The 12,722-nt window shown below is 39.8% G+C and overlaps 1 protein-coding gene across 1 annotated transcript in view; it reads right to left on the bottom strand.

Annotated features, from left to right (window-relative positions):
* Nucleotides 1-253: 253 nt before the first annotated feature.
* The window catches only part of LOC134867712 (alpha-1,6-mannosylglycoprotein 6-beta-N-acetylglucosaminyltransferase A-like), a 33,086-nt gene continuing 20,617 nt past the window's right edge, over nucleotides 254-12,722 (bottom strand). The window contains exons 10-19 of the mRNA XM_063888492.1: nucleotides 11,116-11,285; nucleotides 10,906-11,028; nucleotides 9,749-9,882; nucleotides 9,507-9,637; nucleotides 8,432-8,575; nucleotides 7,423-7,569; nucleotides 6,761-6,874; nucleotides 6,583-6,657; nucleotides 6,327-6,484; nucleotides 254-526 (exon numbers count right to left, since the gene is read on the bottom strand). Of these exons, the coding sequence (XP_063744562.1) occupies nucleotides 328-526; nucleotides 6,327-6,484; nucleotides 6,583-6,657; nucleotides 6,761-6,874; nucleotides 7,423-7,569; nucleotides 8,432-8,575; nucleotides 9,507-9,637; nucleotides 9,749-9,882; nucleotides 10,906-11,028; nucleotides 11,116-11,285 (1,395 nt within the window). The 3' untranslated portion in view covers nucleotides 254-327. The remainder of the gene's footprint in view (nucleotides 527-6,326; nucleotides 6,485-6,582; nucleotides 6,658-6,760; nucleotides 6,875-7,422; nucleotides 7,570-8,431; nucleotides 8,576-9,506; nucleotides 9,638-9,748; nucleotides 9,883-10,905; nucleotides 11,029-11,115; nucleotides 11,286-12,722) is intronic.

Genomic DNA, 12,722 nt, shown 5'->3' with positions numbered 1-12,722 from the left:
GTAAATGCTAAGCTGGTGTGTGGCCAACTGTCAAATGGCTACAAACAACATCTGTGTTCCCTGTAAATTGTTACCAACCTTAAAGGTTTTAATTACCACATACTTTTTTACACACAATTAAAACTGCATGTCGTCCAACTGGCTCTTTCAAATGAAACTTTGGTGTTCCTTTATCCAGGCAACATGCAATATCTTTACACCTTGGTTTGTTTCTGAGGATGACGGAAACCTTGCCAAACTACACAAGGGGGTATGAGTTGGTATCAATATTTATTATTTTTAATGACGTTAATGTACAAATTGTCATGTTTTGTTTTCTATCATAAGTTAAATACATTCTTTGCATAAAGCTATCTGGTCCTTAATGTAGTCTCTACAGGGGCAGATGCGTATCAAAGACTCATCTGATCTGACACAGCTGAAGAGGAGGGCGTCGGACTGGAACCAACAGTGCTTAGTGCTGTTGTAGGCAGGAAACACCAAGTTTCTGTTGGAGAGCTCCGATGTTTGACAATCTACACTGTACCTGGAAAAAAAGGAAGAAAAAGGAAGAAATCTTCAGCAGCTGTTTATCAAATTATCCAAATATACATAAAGATGGAAGTTGACGCCATACCCTCCATACTGCTACTGGCCCTTTTGCTCAGAATATAGGATGTGAGCCTCAAATTATTCAGTGTACTTGGTTTTTGGTACAAGTTGTCTGGATTTAGACCAATACTGGTTTTGGTTATGTAAACCCAACCAACGGGGACCTCCAAAGTAATCTACATGAAACAGGGATGTCACAATACCAGAAATTGAGTTGGCTATAATCAATCAGTAAAATTCTATGATTTTCTATACCAAATCAAAAATCCAATATGCTTCAACATACACTTTATTTCTTAGAATTTTTTGTTATATTGCTCTGAATACACTGAATATTCCTACATTCAAACACAATTAATTACTCCTGGCCCAGGATCCCTGCTCACTGGTTTTAACCAGTGCAGATGACCTGATGGCATCCCTGGCCGTGCTCTCAAGGTGAGTGCAGTTCAGCTGGCAGATGTGTTCACAGACATTTTCAATAGGTCACTGCTCCAGTCTGTAGTCCCCACATGTTTTAAAGAGTCCATCATTGTCCCTGTCCCCAAAAAGACAAAACCCATCTGCCTCAATGACTACCGCCCAGTTGTGGAGCTCACCTCCATCATCATGAAGTGCTTTGAGCGGTTAGTCAAAACTTTTATCACCTCCTCCCTCCCTGACTCACTGGACCCCCTGCAGTTTGCCTACAGAGCAAACAGGTCCACGGATGATGCCATCTCCCTCACCCTCCACACTGCCCTCTCCCACCTGGACCAGAGGAACACTTATGTGAGAATGCTGTTCATTAACTACAGTTCAGCATTCAACACCATTGTGCCCTCCAAGCTCATCATTAAGCTCAGGGACCTTGGGCTCAACAGCGCCCTCTGTGACTGGATCATGAGCTTCCTAACGGGCAGATCCCAGGCAGTGCGGATGGGGAACATCACATCCTCCACCTTGACCCTCAACACCGGAGCCCCTCAGGGGTTATTATTATTACTATTATGACCGTCATTGGCCTGATCACAGACGGCGACGAGATGGCATACAGAGAGGAGGTCAGAGCCCTGACATCTTGGTGCCAGGACAACAACCTCCATCTCAACGTCAGCAAAACAAAGGAGCTGATTGTGGACTACAGGAAGAGGCAGAGAGAGGCACACACACCCATCACCATCGACTGGACTCCTGTGGAGAGAGTCAGCAGCTTCAGGTTCCTCGGTGTAAACATCAGTGAGGACCTGACATGGACACATCACACCAGGGTCATATCCAAGACGGCTCGACAGCGGCTCTTCTTCCTCCGCAGGCTGCGGAAGTTCAACATGGACTCCAGGATACTCTGCAATTTCTACAGGTGCACCATCGAGAGTATCCGGACTGGCTGCATCACCGCCTGGTATGGCAGTTGCACCGCCCTCAACCGTAAGACTCTACAGAGGGTGGTGAAAACTGCTCAGCACATCACCAGGACGGAGCTGCCTTCCATGGAGGACCTCTACACCCAGCGGTGTAGGAAGAAGGCCGGTAGGATATTAAAGGACCCCCATCACCCTAGCAACAATCTTTTCTGTCTGCTGCCGTCTGGCAGACGGTACCGCAGCATCCGGACCAAGACCACCAGACTCAGAGACAGTTTTATACCACAGGCTATAAGACTGCTGAACTCCTGAGCTCTGTGAATGTCTACTCACATCTGTTTATAGTACACACATACATATACAGTGGGGAGAACAAGTATTTGATACACTGCAGATTTTGCAGGTTTTCCCACTTCCAAAACATGTAGAGGTCTGGTACTGGATAGGTACTCTTCAACTGTGAGAGACGGAGCACAAAACAAAAATCCAGAAAATCACATTGTATGATTTTTAAGTAATTAATTTGCATTTTATTGCATGACATAAGTATTTGATACATCAGAAAAACAGAACTTAATATTTGGTACAGAAACCTTTGTTTGCAATTACAGAGATCAGACGTTTCCTGTAGTTCTTGACCAGGTTTGCACACACTGCAGCAGGGATTTTGACCCACTCCTCCATACAGATCTTCTCCAGATCCTTCAGGTTTCGGGGCTGTCGCTGGGCAATATGGACTTTCAGCTCCCTCCAAAGATTTTCTATGGGGTTGAGATCTGGAGACTGGCTAGGCCACTCCAGCACCTTGAGATGCTTCTTACGGAGCCACTCCTTAGTTGCCCTGGCGGTGTGTTTTGGGTCGTTGTCATGCTGGAAGACCCAGCCACGACCCATCTTCAATGCTCTTACTGAGGGAAGGAGGTTGTTGGCCAAGATCTCGCGATACATGGCCCCATCCATCCTCCCCTCAATACGCTGCAGTCGTCCTGTCCCCTTTGCAGAAAAGCATCCCCAAAGAATGATGTTTCCACCTCCATGCTTCACTGTTGAGATGGTGTTCTTGGGGTTGTACTAGACCAAAAAGCTCTATTTTTGTCTCATCAGACCACATGGCCTTCTCCCATTCCTCCTCTGGATCATCCAGATAGTCATTGGCAAACTTCAGATGGGCCAGGACATGCACTGGCTTGAGCAGGGGGACTTTGCGTGCGCTGCAGGATTTTAATCCATGACGGCGTAGTGTGTTACTAATGGTTTTCTTTGAGAGTGTGGTCCCAGCTCTCTTCAGGTCATTGACCAGGTCCTGCCGTGTAGTTCTTGGCTGATCCCTCATCTTCCTCATGATCATTGATGCCCCACGAGGTGAGATCTTGCATGGAGCCCCAGACCGAGGGAGATTGACCGTCATCTTGAACTTCTTCCATTTTGTTGTCAACAGTTGTTGCCTTCTCACCGAGCTGCTTGCCTATTGTCCTGTAGCCCATCCCAGCCTTGTGCAGGTCTACAATTTTATCCCTGTTGTCCTTACACAGCTCTCTGGTCTTGGCCAATGTGGAGAGGTTGGAGTCTGTTTGATTGAGTGTGTGGACAGGTCTCTTTTATACAGGTAACGAGTTCAAACAGGTGCAGTTAATACAAGTAATGAGTGGAGAACAGGAGGGCTTCTTAAAGAAAAACTAACAGGTCTGTGAGAGCCGGAATTCTTACTTGTTGGTAGGTGATCAAATACTTATGTCATGCAATAAAATGCAAATTAATTATTTAAAAATCATACAATGTGATTTTCTGGATTTTTGTTTTAGATTCCGTCTCTCACAGTTGAAGAGTACATATGATAAAAAATACAGACCTTTGCATGCTTTGTAAGTGGGGAAACATGCAAAATTGGCAGTGTATCAAATACAGTGGGGCAAAAAAGTATTTAGTCAGCCACCAATTGTGCAAGTTCTCCCATTTAAAAAGATGAGAGAGGCCTGTAATTTTTATCATAGGTATACATACATACATACATACATACATACATACATACATACATACATACATACATACATACATACATACATACATACATACATACATACATACATACATACACTACACACATACATATTATACACATCTGCCATACATATCTGTTTATAATACACATAAGGGGTGGGCGATATACCGGTATGATAGTAATAACCGGTATTGTGCTGCGCCATGATATGCATTTTGAAATATCGTTGATACCGCGGTATTCATAAATTCATAAATTGGCGTTCATATTGGGTCGCATTCTCGAACATTCTTTGTCTTCTGAAGTATATTCAAACGGGCTTCGGAAGATTAACCTAACAACAGATCTCCGCTGGATTAATGAATGCCTGGACGTGTTCCCAAACAGCCTGTCTGTTCCTAAAACAGCTGTGCACAGAGTTCTCGTGCACCTAATTTCCATACAAAAACGCTCCACGAGCTCCTTATAAGGGCATGCAAGACGTGTGAACAATCCAGACTCCACAGGCAACGCGAAAGCAACTTTAAACGATCAAAATCATGACATTATTTTAGGACATCACGATGTCTAGTAGAATCATGAATGTAGATGTGAAACGGAATTTTTTAGTCCGCGATAAGCATAATAGCGTGTTTAGAACAAAGTTTTGGAAATCCTTTCCCCCGTGACTGATTTCGTAACTTCTAGCAAGCAGGGGCTGGCTTGAGCGGAATGGTTTTTCAGTGAGGAGACGCACAACGCTAAATGCATATGCAGTGAATGATATTAGCCTACTGTAATTATGCCCATTATTTGATTTAAGTAATACAATACAACAGAAGGTAAGCAAGAAATAAAGGCCTGGTCCATATACAAGCCTGCCCCAAATAAAGGCCAGTGCGATGTGCAGCCTAAGTAAATAAAAGCACTCGGCCACAATTTGAGGATTTACGGTGTAGACCTATTTTTATGAGCGGACGTTGCAAGCATTTTTTGCTGCGCGGAAGTAGTGCTAGCAATAGTGGATCCAAAACAAGAAGAAGAAGAAGACGAAGACGACGACGACGAAGAAGACATTGAAGAAAAAGAAAACATTGAAAATTAAAGATGAGTCAACAGGCAGAAAAGAATACCCAGGTGCAGGATGACGAATTGGTGAAAAAGAAAGGGGGCACCTCTGTCGTGTGAAACTGGTTCGGTTTTAAGATCTCCGACCTCGAACAAAAAAATATCTTATGTAAATTGTGTCGCCGTGCTGTTTTAGCGAAAGGTGGAAACACCACCAATTTATTAAATCACCTTAAAACGCTGCATGTATGAGAATATGCAGATTGCATCAAAATGCGAGAAGCAATCAGCCCAGGATCTCGACCAAAGACAAGCCAGAGTTCCACTCAATCGCTTCAGCAATCACTACAAACATCATTCGCTGCCGGTACTCGCTATGAGCGGACAAGCAAGAAATGGAGAGACATCACGGAGGCTATAACCCATCACATTGCAAAGGACATGGTACCCATCCAAACCGGAGAAAGTGGGTTTCAAAAAGTTACTTCAAACTCTGGACCCAAGGTACGAGATCCCGAGCCGCAAGTAGCCTACTTCAGCCAGAAATGCCTGCCTCAACTTTACTTGGAATGTCGGGAGAGAGTTTACGGCGAAGTAAGCCAAGTCGATTTATGATGTTGAAATACATATTTTGCCTCAACTAATGTCATTTCACTAAGAAGGGCTATTCAAATGTGATTCAGATTGTTTTCCCCTCGTATATGGTGATATAATATCGATATCGTCTGGACAGTGAAAAATATCGTGATATGAATTTTACCTCATATCGCCCACCCCTAATACACATATCTATATATTATACATATCTGTTTATAGTACACATATCTATATATTATACATATCTGCCATATACATCTGCTATACATAATATATGCATCTGTCCATACCTCCTCATTCAACAGTGTAAAGTATTTAAATACTTTCAATGTATTCCACATATGTATATATTTCACATCCTCAAATCTTTATTGTTGTTATTGTTAATATTCTTCTCTCTTTTTGCACTATTTTATTTATCTTATTTGCACCATGTATGTTGAGTTGTAGGAGGAACATGGGATATAATATTTTCATTGCCAACATATACGTTGTATATGCTGTGCATATGACAAAAAAAACCTTGAAACCTTGAACTAGAAGCTTAAATTTGAACATATCATGATAGCATTATATTTTTTCTAATTCCATCAGCACTTGTTTTCTAACCATCTCCAATTTATATTCTATATTTATAGTTTTACCAACTTAGGTGAGCTTATCTGTATGTAGTAAAATATATCTCTTCAAAGATACTATAAAGACACATTCATGTATATGCAAAGTGGCTTGAATTGAATACTTACTTTGCAAGATTTCTAGCATTGTTAAGAAGTGGGAAAAATGCCGGTTCACAGATCAGCCCCGCCTTCTGGCATGCAGTTTTACAGGACATCTGCGCCTTTGCCTTTACAACTTGGAGTGCGCTCAGTGGGGGCCAGCTCACTGCACTGGTGCACAAATCCTGAGGTAAAAAATAGAGCATAATGAGAAGGTAGAATCATTCTCTGATTATTAAAAATCTTATCCATTTTGCATCTCTTAAACCAACATTCCTCCAACCTGTTTTTCAATCAGGACATTCACCCTCTGGAGCATCCCTTCACAGGAAAACTCATAGGGAAGATAGGGCTCAATCTGAAATGTATTGCGCAATTAAATATGCATGAGTTTCCTCTATATATGCACTGTCTATTTTGAGAAATAGGTAGATTTGACACTTTATTTAGAAGGTTCCTACTGTCTGGTTGAGAATAGCATTAAGAGCTCTTTCCACATCTGTTGAGTTGTGCATGTCCACCATCCATACGTAGGGCTCTCCTATGGCCTCAGCATAAGGATGCTGGGATGTTACCTGCAACGCAAACATACTTACAGTAAAACTGATCACTATAGTATACGACCATAAAAATATAAATGGTTTATTAAGTAAGGATATTAAATTGATCTCCCTGTTAAATCAACTAGGTAATTATTTGTGCAGTTTGTGGCCGAAATCAGCATTACAATAACATCAAAGGTATCCGATAAAATGACAGAAAAAATGATTACCTATCAAAACTTGTTATTCACCCGTTCACAAAGATTGGAAAAAAAGGAACTATATATCCTTTAAGGTTGTGCATGATATTTTGGAATCATCATTGCAAATTCACTCATCGTGAGTAACTTAGAAACAAAGCTGCATAAGAAAAAAAAATACTTTACTAAAAAATGGGAGCTTAGAAAGATTACCCTATCAAAAAGAATTTACCTACTCATTAAACATAAACACAGTTGGGAAAACTATTAAGAACAGACATAAATCACTAAATGACTTGCCTCTGACGGCTTTCGTATATACCTAGTTTTAACTTGTTTATCAGACCATGGTTAGGGATTCAGTTTAATATGACTCCTGACCTCTCTGACGTTGGGCTTTCCCTTGAAGAACTCTGTGTTCAGACTACTGTGCGGAGGGTTTAACCTGGGGTTCAGGAAAGCACAGCCATTGGCTATCGCCTCCAATGGGGCGGGGCCTTCATATGGGAAAGACAATCCAACAAAAACCTACAACAGATATAAAAACATTAGTATTTCCTAAACATGATTTCCAACATACGTAGAGGTATATGGTTACCACATGCACTGCTTTACTGTCGCCACACGGTGCCAGCGTACATCAGGACAAAAACAAATACATTCAGCTCCAGTGTGCATGCACAAGCAGCTGCATCATTATAAATGTATGTTGTGTTGAGCCACAATCAAATAAAACGTTTGCTTGTTAAAATCATTTTCTATGCAAAAGGTCAAAGTAATTGAAAAACTGCATCCATCACATGCTTCGTGTCGAATGAAGACATGAAATAGTGTGATGGCGATTACTGTACCTAGCAACAAATATAAATTATTGTTGTTGCTAGTTGGGTTAATCTATTAAAACATGGTATTAATATTAATCACAATAATAATCCTGATTAATCATCGCAGGTTTAAAATACTAGTGTTTGATTTCATTTTGGGGAAGATAAAACAAATACAATTTAGGTCTTGTTATACAGAAATGCATGAAATCATGATAGTTGTTTTTCATGTCACTATAATAACTCAGTTCAGTTTGGATACATTCTCAATTATTAAGCAAAGCATTGTCAAACCTGCTGTCACGTTGAGTCACTGCGATTACCCTCTGTATAATGTGCGCAACACAATGAATAGGCTCGTATGGTAGTATTCTTCTGCTGCTATGATGTTGCTAGGAATAAGTATAATATCTGTTCCCTCAGCGCTGAGATTAGGCGAGCAAATTCAGGTCAAACGTGATTATGTGATTTATTTGCGTTTATTTATTTTACACAGCTCTTGTTCTTGCAGCAGTGTGAGGATGAAGTAAAGCCAAAGTCAACAAATTTAAAGGAGACCCACTCACCTTGCTTTGTCTCAACAGGGCCTGAACCTTAGTGCCATGCACAATGCCATGGTTTTTCACATAATCTGGAACAGCCTTTGTGTTGTCAACTGTCCCATGGATCTCTAAGTACTTGTGGATGACATCCAGATACGCGATTTTACCCTTCAGTGTGACAGAAGAAAAAGCAAAGGGTGACTTGATTGATAAATAAGTGAGTGTGTCACAAAATACACATGCCATAAAAATGGAGCCCACAGACTACTAAAAACACACCAACTACAACCCCAACTGCAACCCCAACTACAACCCCAACTACACACTAAAAAAGTAAAATAAGGTGGCAAAAGTACTGTCCAGCTATGAACCAACATTTTTGCGGAAATGTGAAAGTCAAAGTCAAAGTCCACTTTATTGTCAAAGTTTCCACATGTGTTATACCTGCAGACAATTGAAATACCATTTCTGGCAGTCCCACAGTGCGAATATAAACAAGAACCTATAACATAAGAGCGTAAATAAGGGTTCAATATAATTTATTCACTACAATCACCACTGACATGTTAATATCTTAACAATATTAGTGCTAATTAGTGGAAAGTATACTAAGTACATACTATACTTGTGCTTTTCTCCATTTCATGCTTTCTCATATTTCTACTCTACTACAAGCTGGTAGAAAATATTTTACTTTTTACTCTGACATGATTAATAACTAGTTGATTTGAATAATGAATTATAAGAGACTATTATGGAATAAGTCACCAAGGTTAGCTCCACATTCACCAGCTGCAGAATTCAATGTATGTTCACATTAAAAGATCACTATTATAATCCAGTGGTATTTTAGATAGTATTACAAAAATGGCATCCTGCATAATGAGAACTTTCAGATTTGGGAGTACAATTTGATACTTTTACTTAAATGAAATTTACCAATTCCAAACTTTGTACATTAAAGAGTATTTCTACACTGTTGTATAACTACTTTAACTAAAGTAAAGATATGAGTATTTCTTCAACCTCGGTTGGTTCCCTTAAATATCTTCTGCCATTTAAAAAAAATGGGTTATTACAATGTTTGTGCATTGTTTACCTTCCAAAACTCGGATCTCTTTCCATATACAAGTGCCTGGTTTAGTCTTTTAGACTTCAACTGCTGACTTTGTTCCGACACCAACTGGTTCTGCACCACAAAACCTAGGAATGTGTTGTCCGGCGTATGAGCTGCTCACAGTATGGGAAAACACATATTTGGATAGGCAAAGTAAAAAAATACAGCACTCTGCTCTTCAAGCAACGTGTATATAAGCTGTTGGAAAAGAAGCATACACATACGGAACATGGTGTAGAACTGCGATGGGATCATGTTCAGTCTGCCAAATGGACTTACAAGCCCTTTCTTACTTGCCCAAGCTACGTGATTAAAGTCTGGCTCAGTGCCAAACGTGTCCAATACCCGTATAATACACCTGAAAAACAGACACAAATACACAGTTACAACCACTAACGCATTATTCAAATATAGCACATGTATATTTATCAGCACAAAGCATTCCTCAATTGGATTTCCACAATACTTTTTTAAAAAAGTTTGACCTGATAAGTTCTAGTTTCTGTTAAAAGATGTTGGGGTCTTAATGTCAGGGCTCTGTGCCTCTTTCTCTAAGATAGGTGTGACTTAAAATTAGCATATGGGTGACCAACTGCCCCCATCCACACATCGTTCAATGAGACTCAAGATCACATTTGAGTGCTTTCCATGATTGAAGTACTAGCTATATAATTTTCAAATAAGTAATGAAACTACTTAAGATACACTCATCCTTAATATGCTTCAGTATTTGTCATAATTCCTTTGTACCCCCCTCATCCCATCACGACTATCTCCAACCATTTCATGTTCTAAAGAGTAAAACACTCAGGTCTGACCCTGTCTTTTCCCAAAAATCAAGAGTTGATATACTTTCCATAGCCTCTGTGCAAAGATAATCGGCAATTGTCTCATACTTGACCAAATTCTCCTGTAAATAAGTCTTATAAATATATTGTTTTCCTGAACTCATCTTAATTTGTCTGACTGTGGCAAAGGAATTGGCTTTTAATTACTTAAAAAGCACACAAAATGACCAAAATAGTGTTTGTAAATTACCCCTTTTTTGTCTAATGTTCCAAAACACACATGATTGTTCGCCATCATATACATACATATATATATATACATACACATATATACACACACACACACACACACACACACACACACACACATATATATATATATATATATATATATATACATATATATATATATATATATATATATAGAGTATACTTTTATAAGTCATTACTGCATGAATCATCAAGGCCTTTCATTGATGCTAAGTATTTCAGCATTTTAATGTTAAAATCATCAATCATAGACATATTACAACTATATTTGCCTCACATAACTCACAAGTACAATAATCAGGGACTGGGATCCTGATACTCACCTGTATTTGAACCAAGATCCATTTAGTATGTTCTTGATCTGCTTAAGGCCGATAATGTCTGTGTAGATCAGATTTGGATTCGAATAAAAAGCTGGGCAGCCACCTTTCTCAATCCAAAAGTAACTAGCCAGGGAGAGAAACATGATCATTTGTAGAGGTATTATTATTAAACCAAGTGCAGAATAAGGCTATTTTTGTGTTCACACTCACTCCTTGAGGTCGGGTATCGAGGCAGTAAGGGTAACATTGTGACCCAGGATGTGAAATGTGGAGATGAGGTCACTCCACTGGACCAATTCTCCAAGGGGGCCCCCCCGGAAGGCCTCATCTGCTATTCCAGCCTTAGATTCAGCTGTCACCAGTCCAGGATGCACCAGAATCTAGATAAAAGTTAGAATTCCAACAACATTTTTTTCTGACTGGACATAGACAAGTCATCTGTATAATTTTACAACATTAAATGAGTGTTCACAGATACCACTTTTTCACCATGGCCGGTTTGAGCCTGTGCCCAATTGTAAACCAGTTTTTCACATTTTGACTGCAGCGATGCCGGCTCTCAGCCTCAAATTGGTTCAACTGAGGATGTCTCCTAGAACTAAGAGCCAAAATGCATTCGTGGCTGGGCCGGAGCAACAACAGTTCATGGTGAGAGTAGAAAGTTATTGCAGAAGCAGTACGGCTCGAAAGCAGCTAAAATGCAACCATATAGTGTATATCTAAACATGGCGCAACATTGAGTAAATATTGACCTTACAACCCCTTTGCTATTATTGTGGTAACACATGTACCTTATTAATGATACATTAAGTAGGTAAATAATAAAAGTACCATTTAGTTTTGTCTCTAAATCTTGTTATTTATAGTTAGAATGGATTTGGTGGCTATGTTAACAACAACCAACAAACTAACATCATGTTATCATACTAACATCATTCAGTATTTAAATTTAAGTAACCTTTATTTATGGTGCTGGGTAGCCAAACATTGTGTATTAAGTGAAACAAAGATTGTTTAGTGGCATATTATGCACAAGGGGAAGTTACTGGTGTTAGGGTTCTATGGGCTCAGATCAGTCTCATAATACACAAACGCACACAGAAGGATTCACTCTTGTATTCCATGATCCGCAAAAGCAGTCACACTTTTATTTCAGGATACACACAAATGTTTTTCAATGCACACACAAATGTGTTCCGTTTCACATACATGTAAATAAAATCCAAATACAGAAACAAGTTTTACATATGTATTTTTGTTGTGTTTGGGTTTTTGAGACTCCCCTGATGCAGAGCTATATAGATACTAAGAGTTGGGACACTCCCATAGACCAGTGATTCTTAAAATAGGGGTCGCGACCCCAAACGGGGTCGGCAAAAACTTCCGTGGGGTCGCAAAATTATTTGTTACTTCAGTCGGAAATTAGCTGTTATAACACCTGGTGAAACAACGAAAAATAAAATGTCAATACAATGAAAATCTGCCTTTTTCTCATTCCTACACGCTGTTAAGAGGGAGAGAGAGAGAGAAAAAAAAGTTGCCCAGCTTTAAATGGCGTTTCGAATCGTTTATTGGTCCTATGATAGAAACAATGTAACAATCTGCGCCCACTGTTCAAACTCAATTTCTTCCCGGTTTTTTTACAATACGTCATAGTTAACTCGCCACGTTACTAGCCACGTTTGTGATACTAGCCACTTTTTTAGCCACTAGCCTAGTTATAACTTTCATCAAAAATGGACAGGTGGCTGCTAAAAAACAATGATTTGAGCTCAGAAGTGCCATCTACCTCCAGTTGTGCACCTACTCCTCCGCGA

Source organism: Eleginops maclovinus, chromosome 7 (assembly GCF_036324505.1).
Source record: "Eleginops maclovinus isolate JMC-PN-2008 ecotype Puerto Natales chromosome 7, JC_Emac_rtc_rv5, whole genome shotgun sequence".
Classification (NCBI taxonomy): Eukaryota; Metazoa; Chordata; class Actinopteri; order Perciformes; family Eleginopidae; genus Eleginops; species Eleginops maclovinus.
The sequence above is the reverse complement of the archived record's forward strand: the minus strand, read 5'-3'. Positions and strand labels throughout refer to the sequence as shown.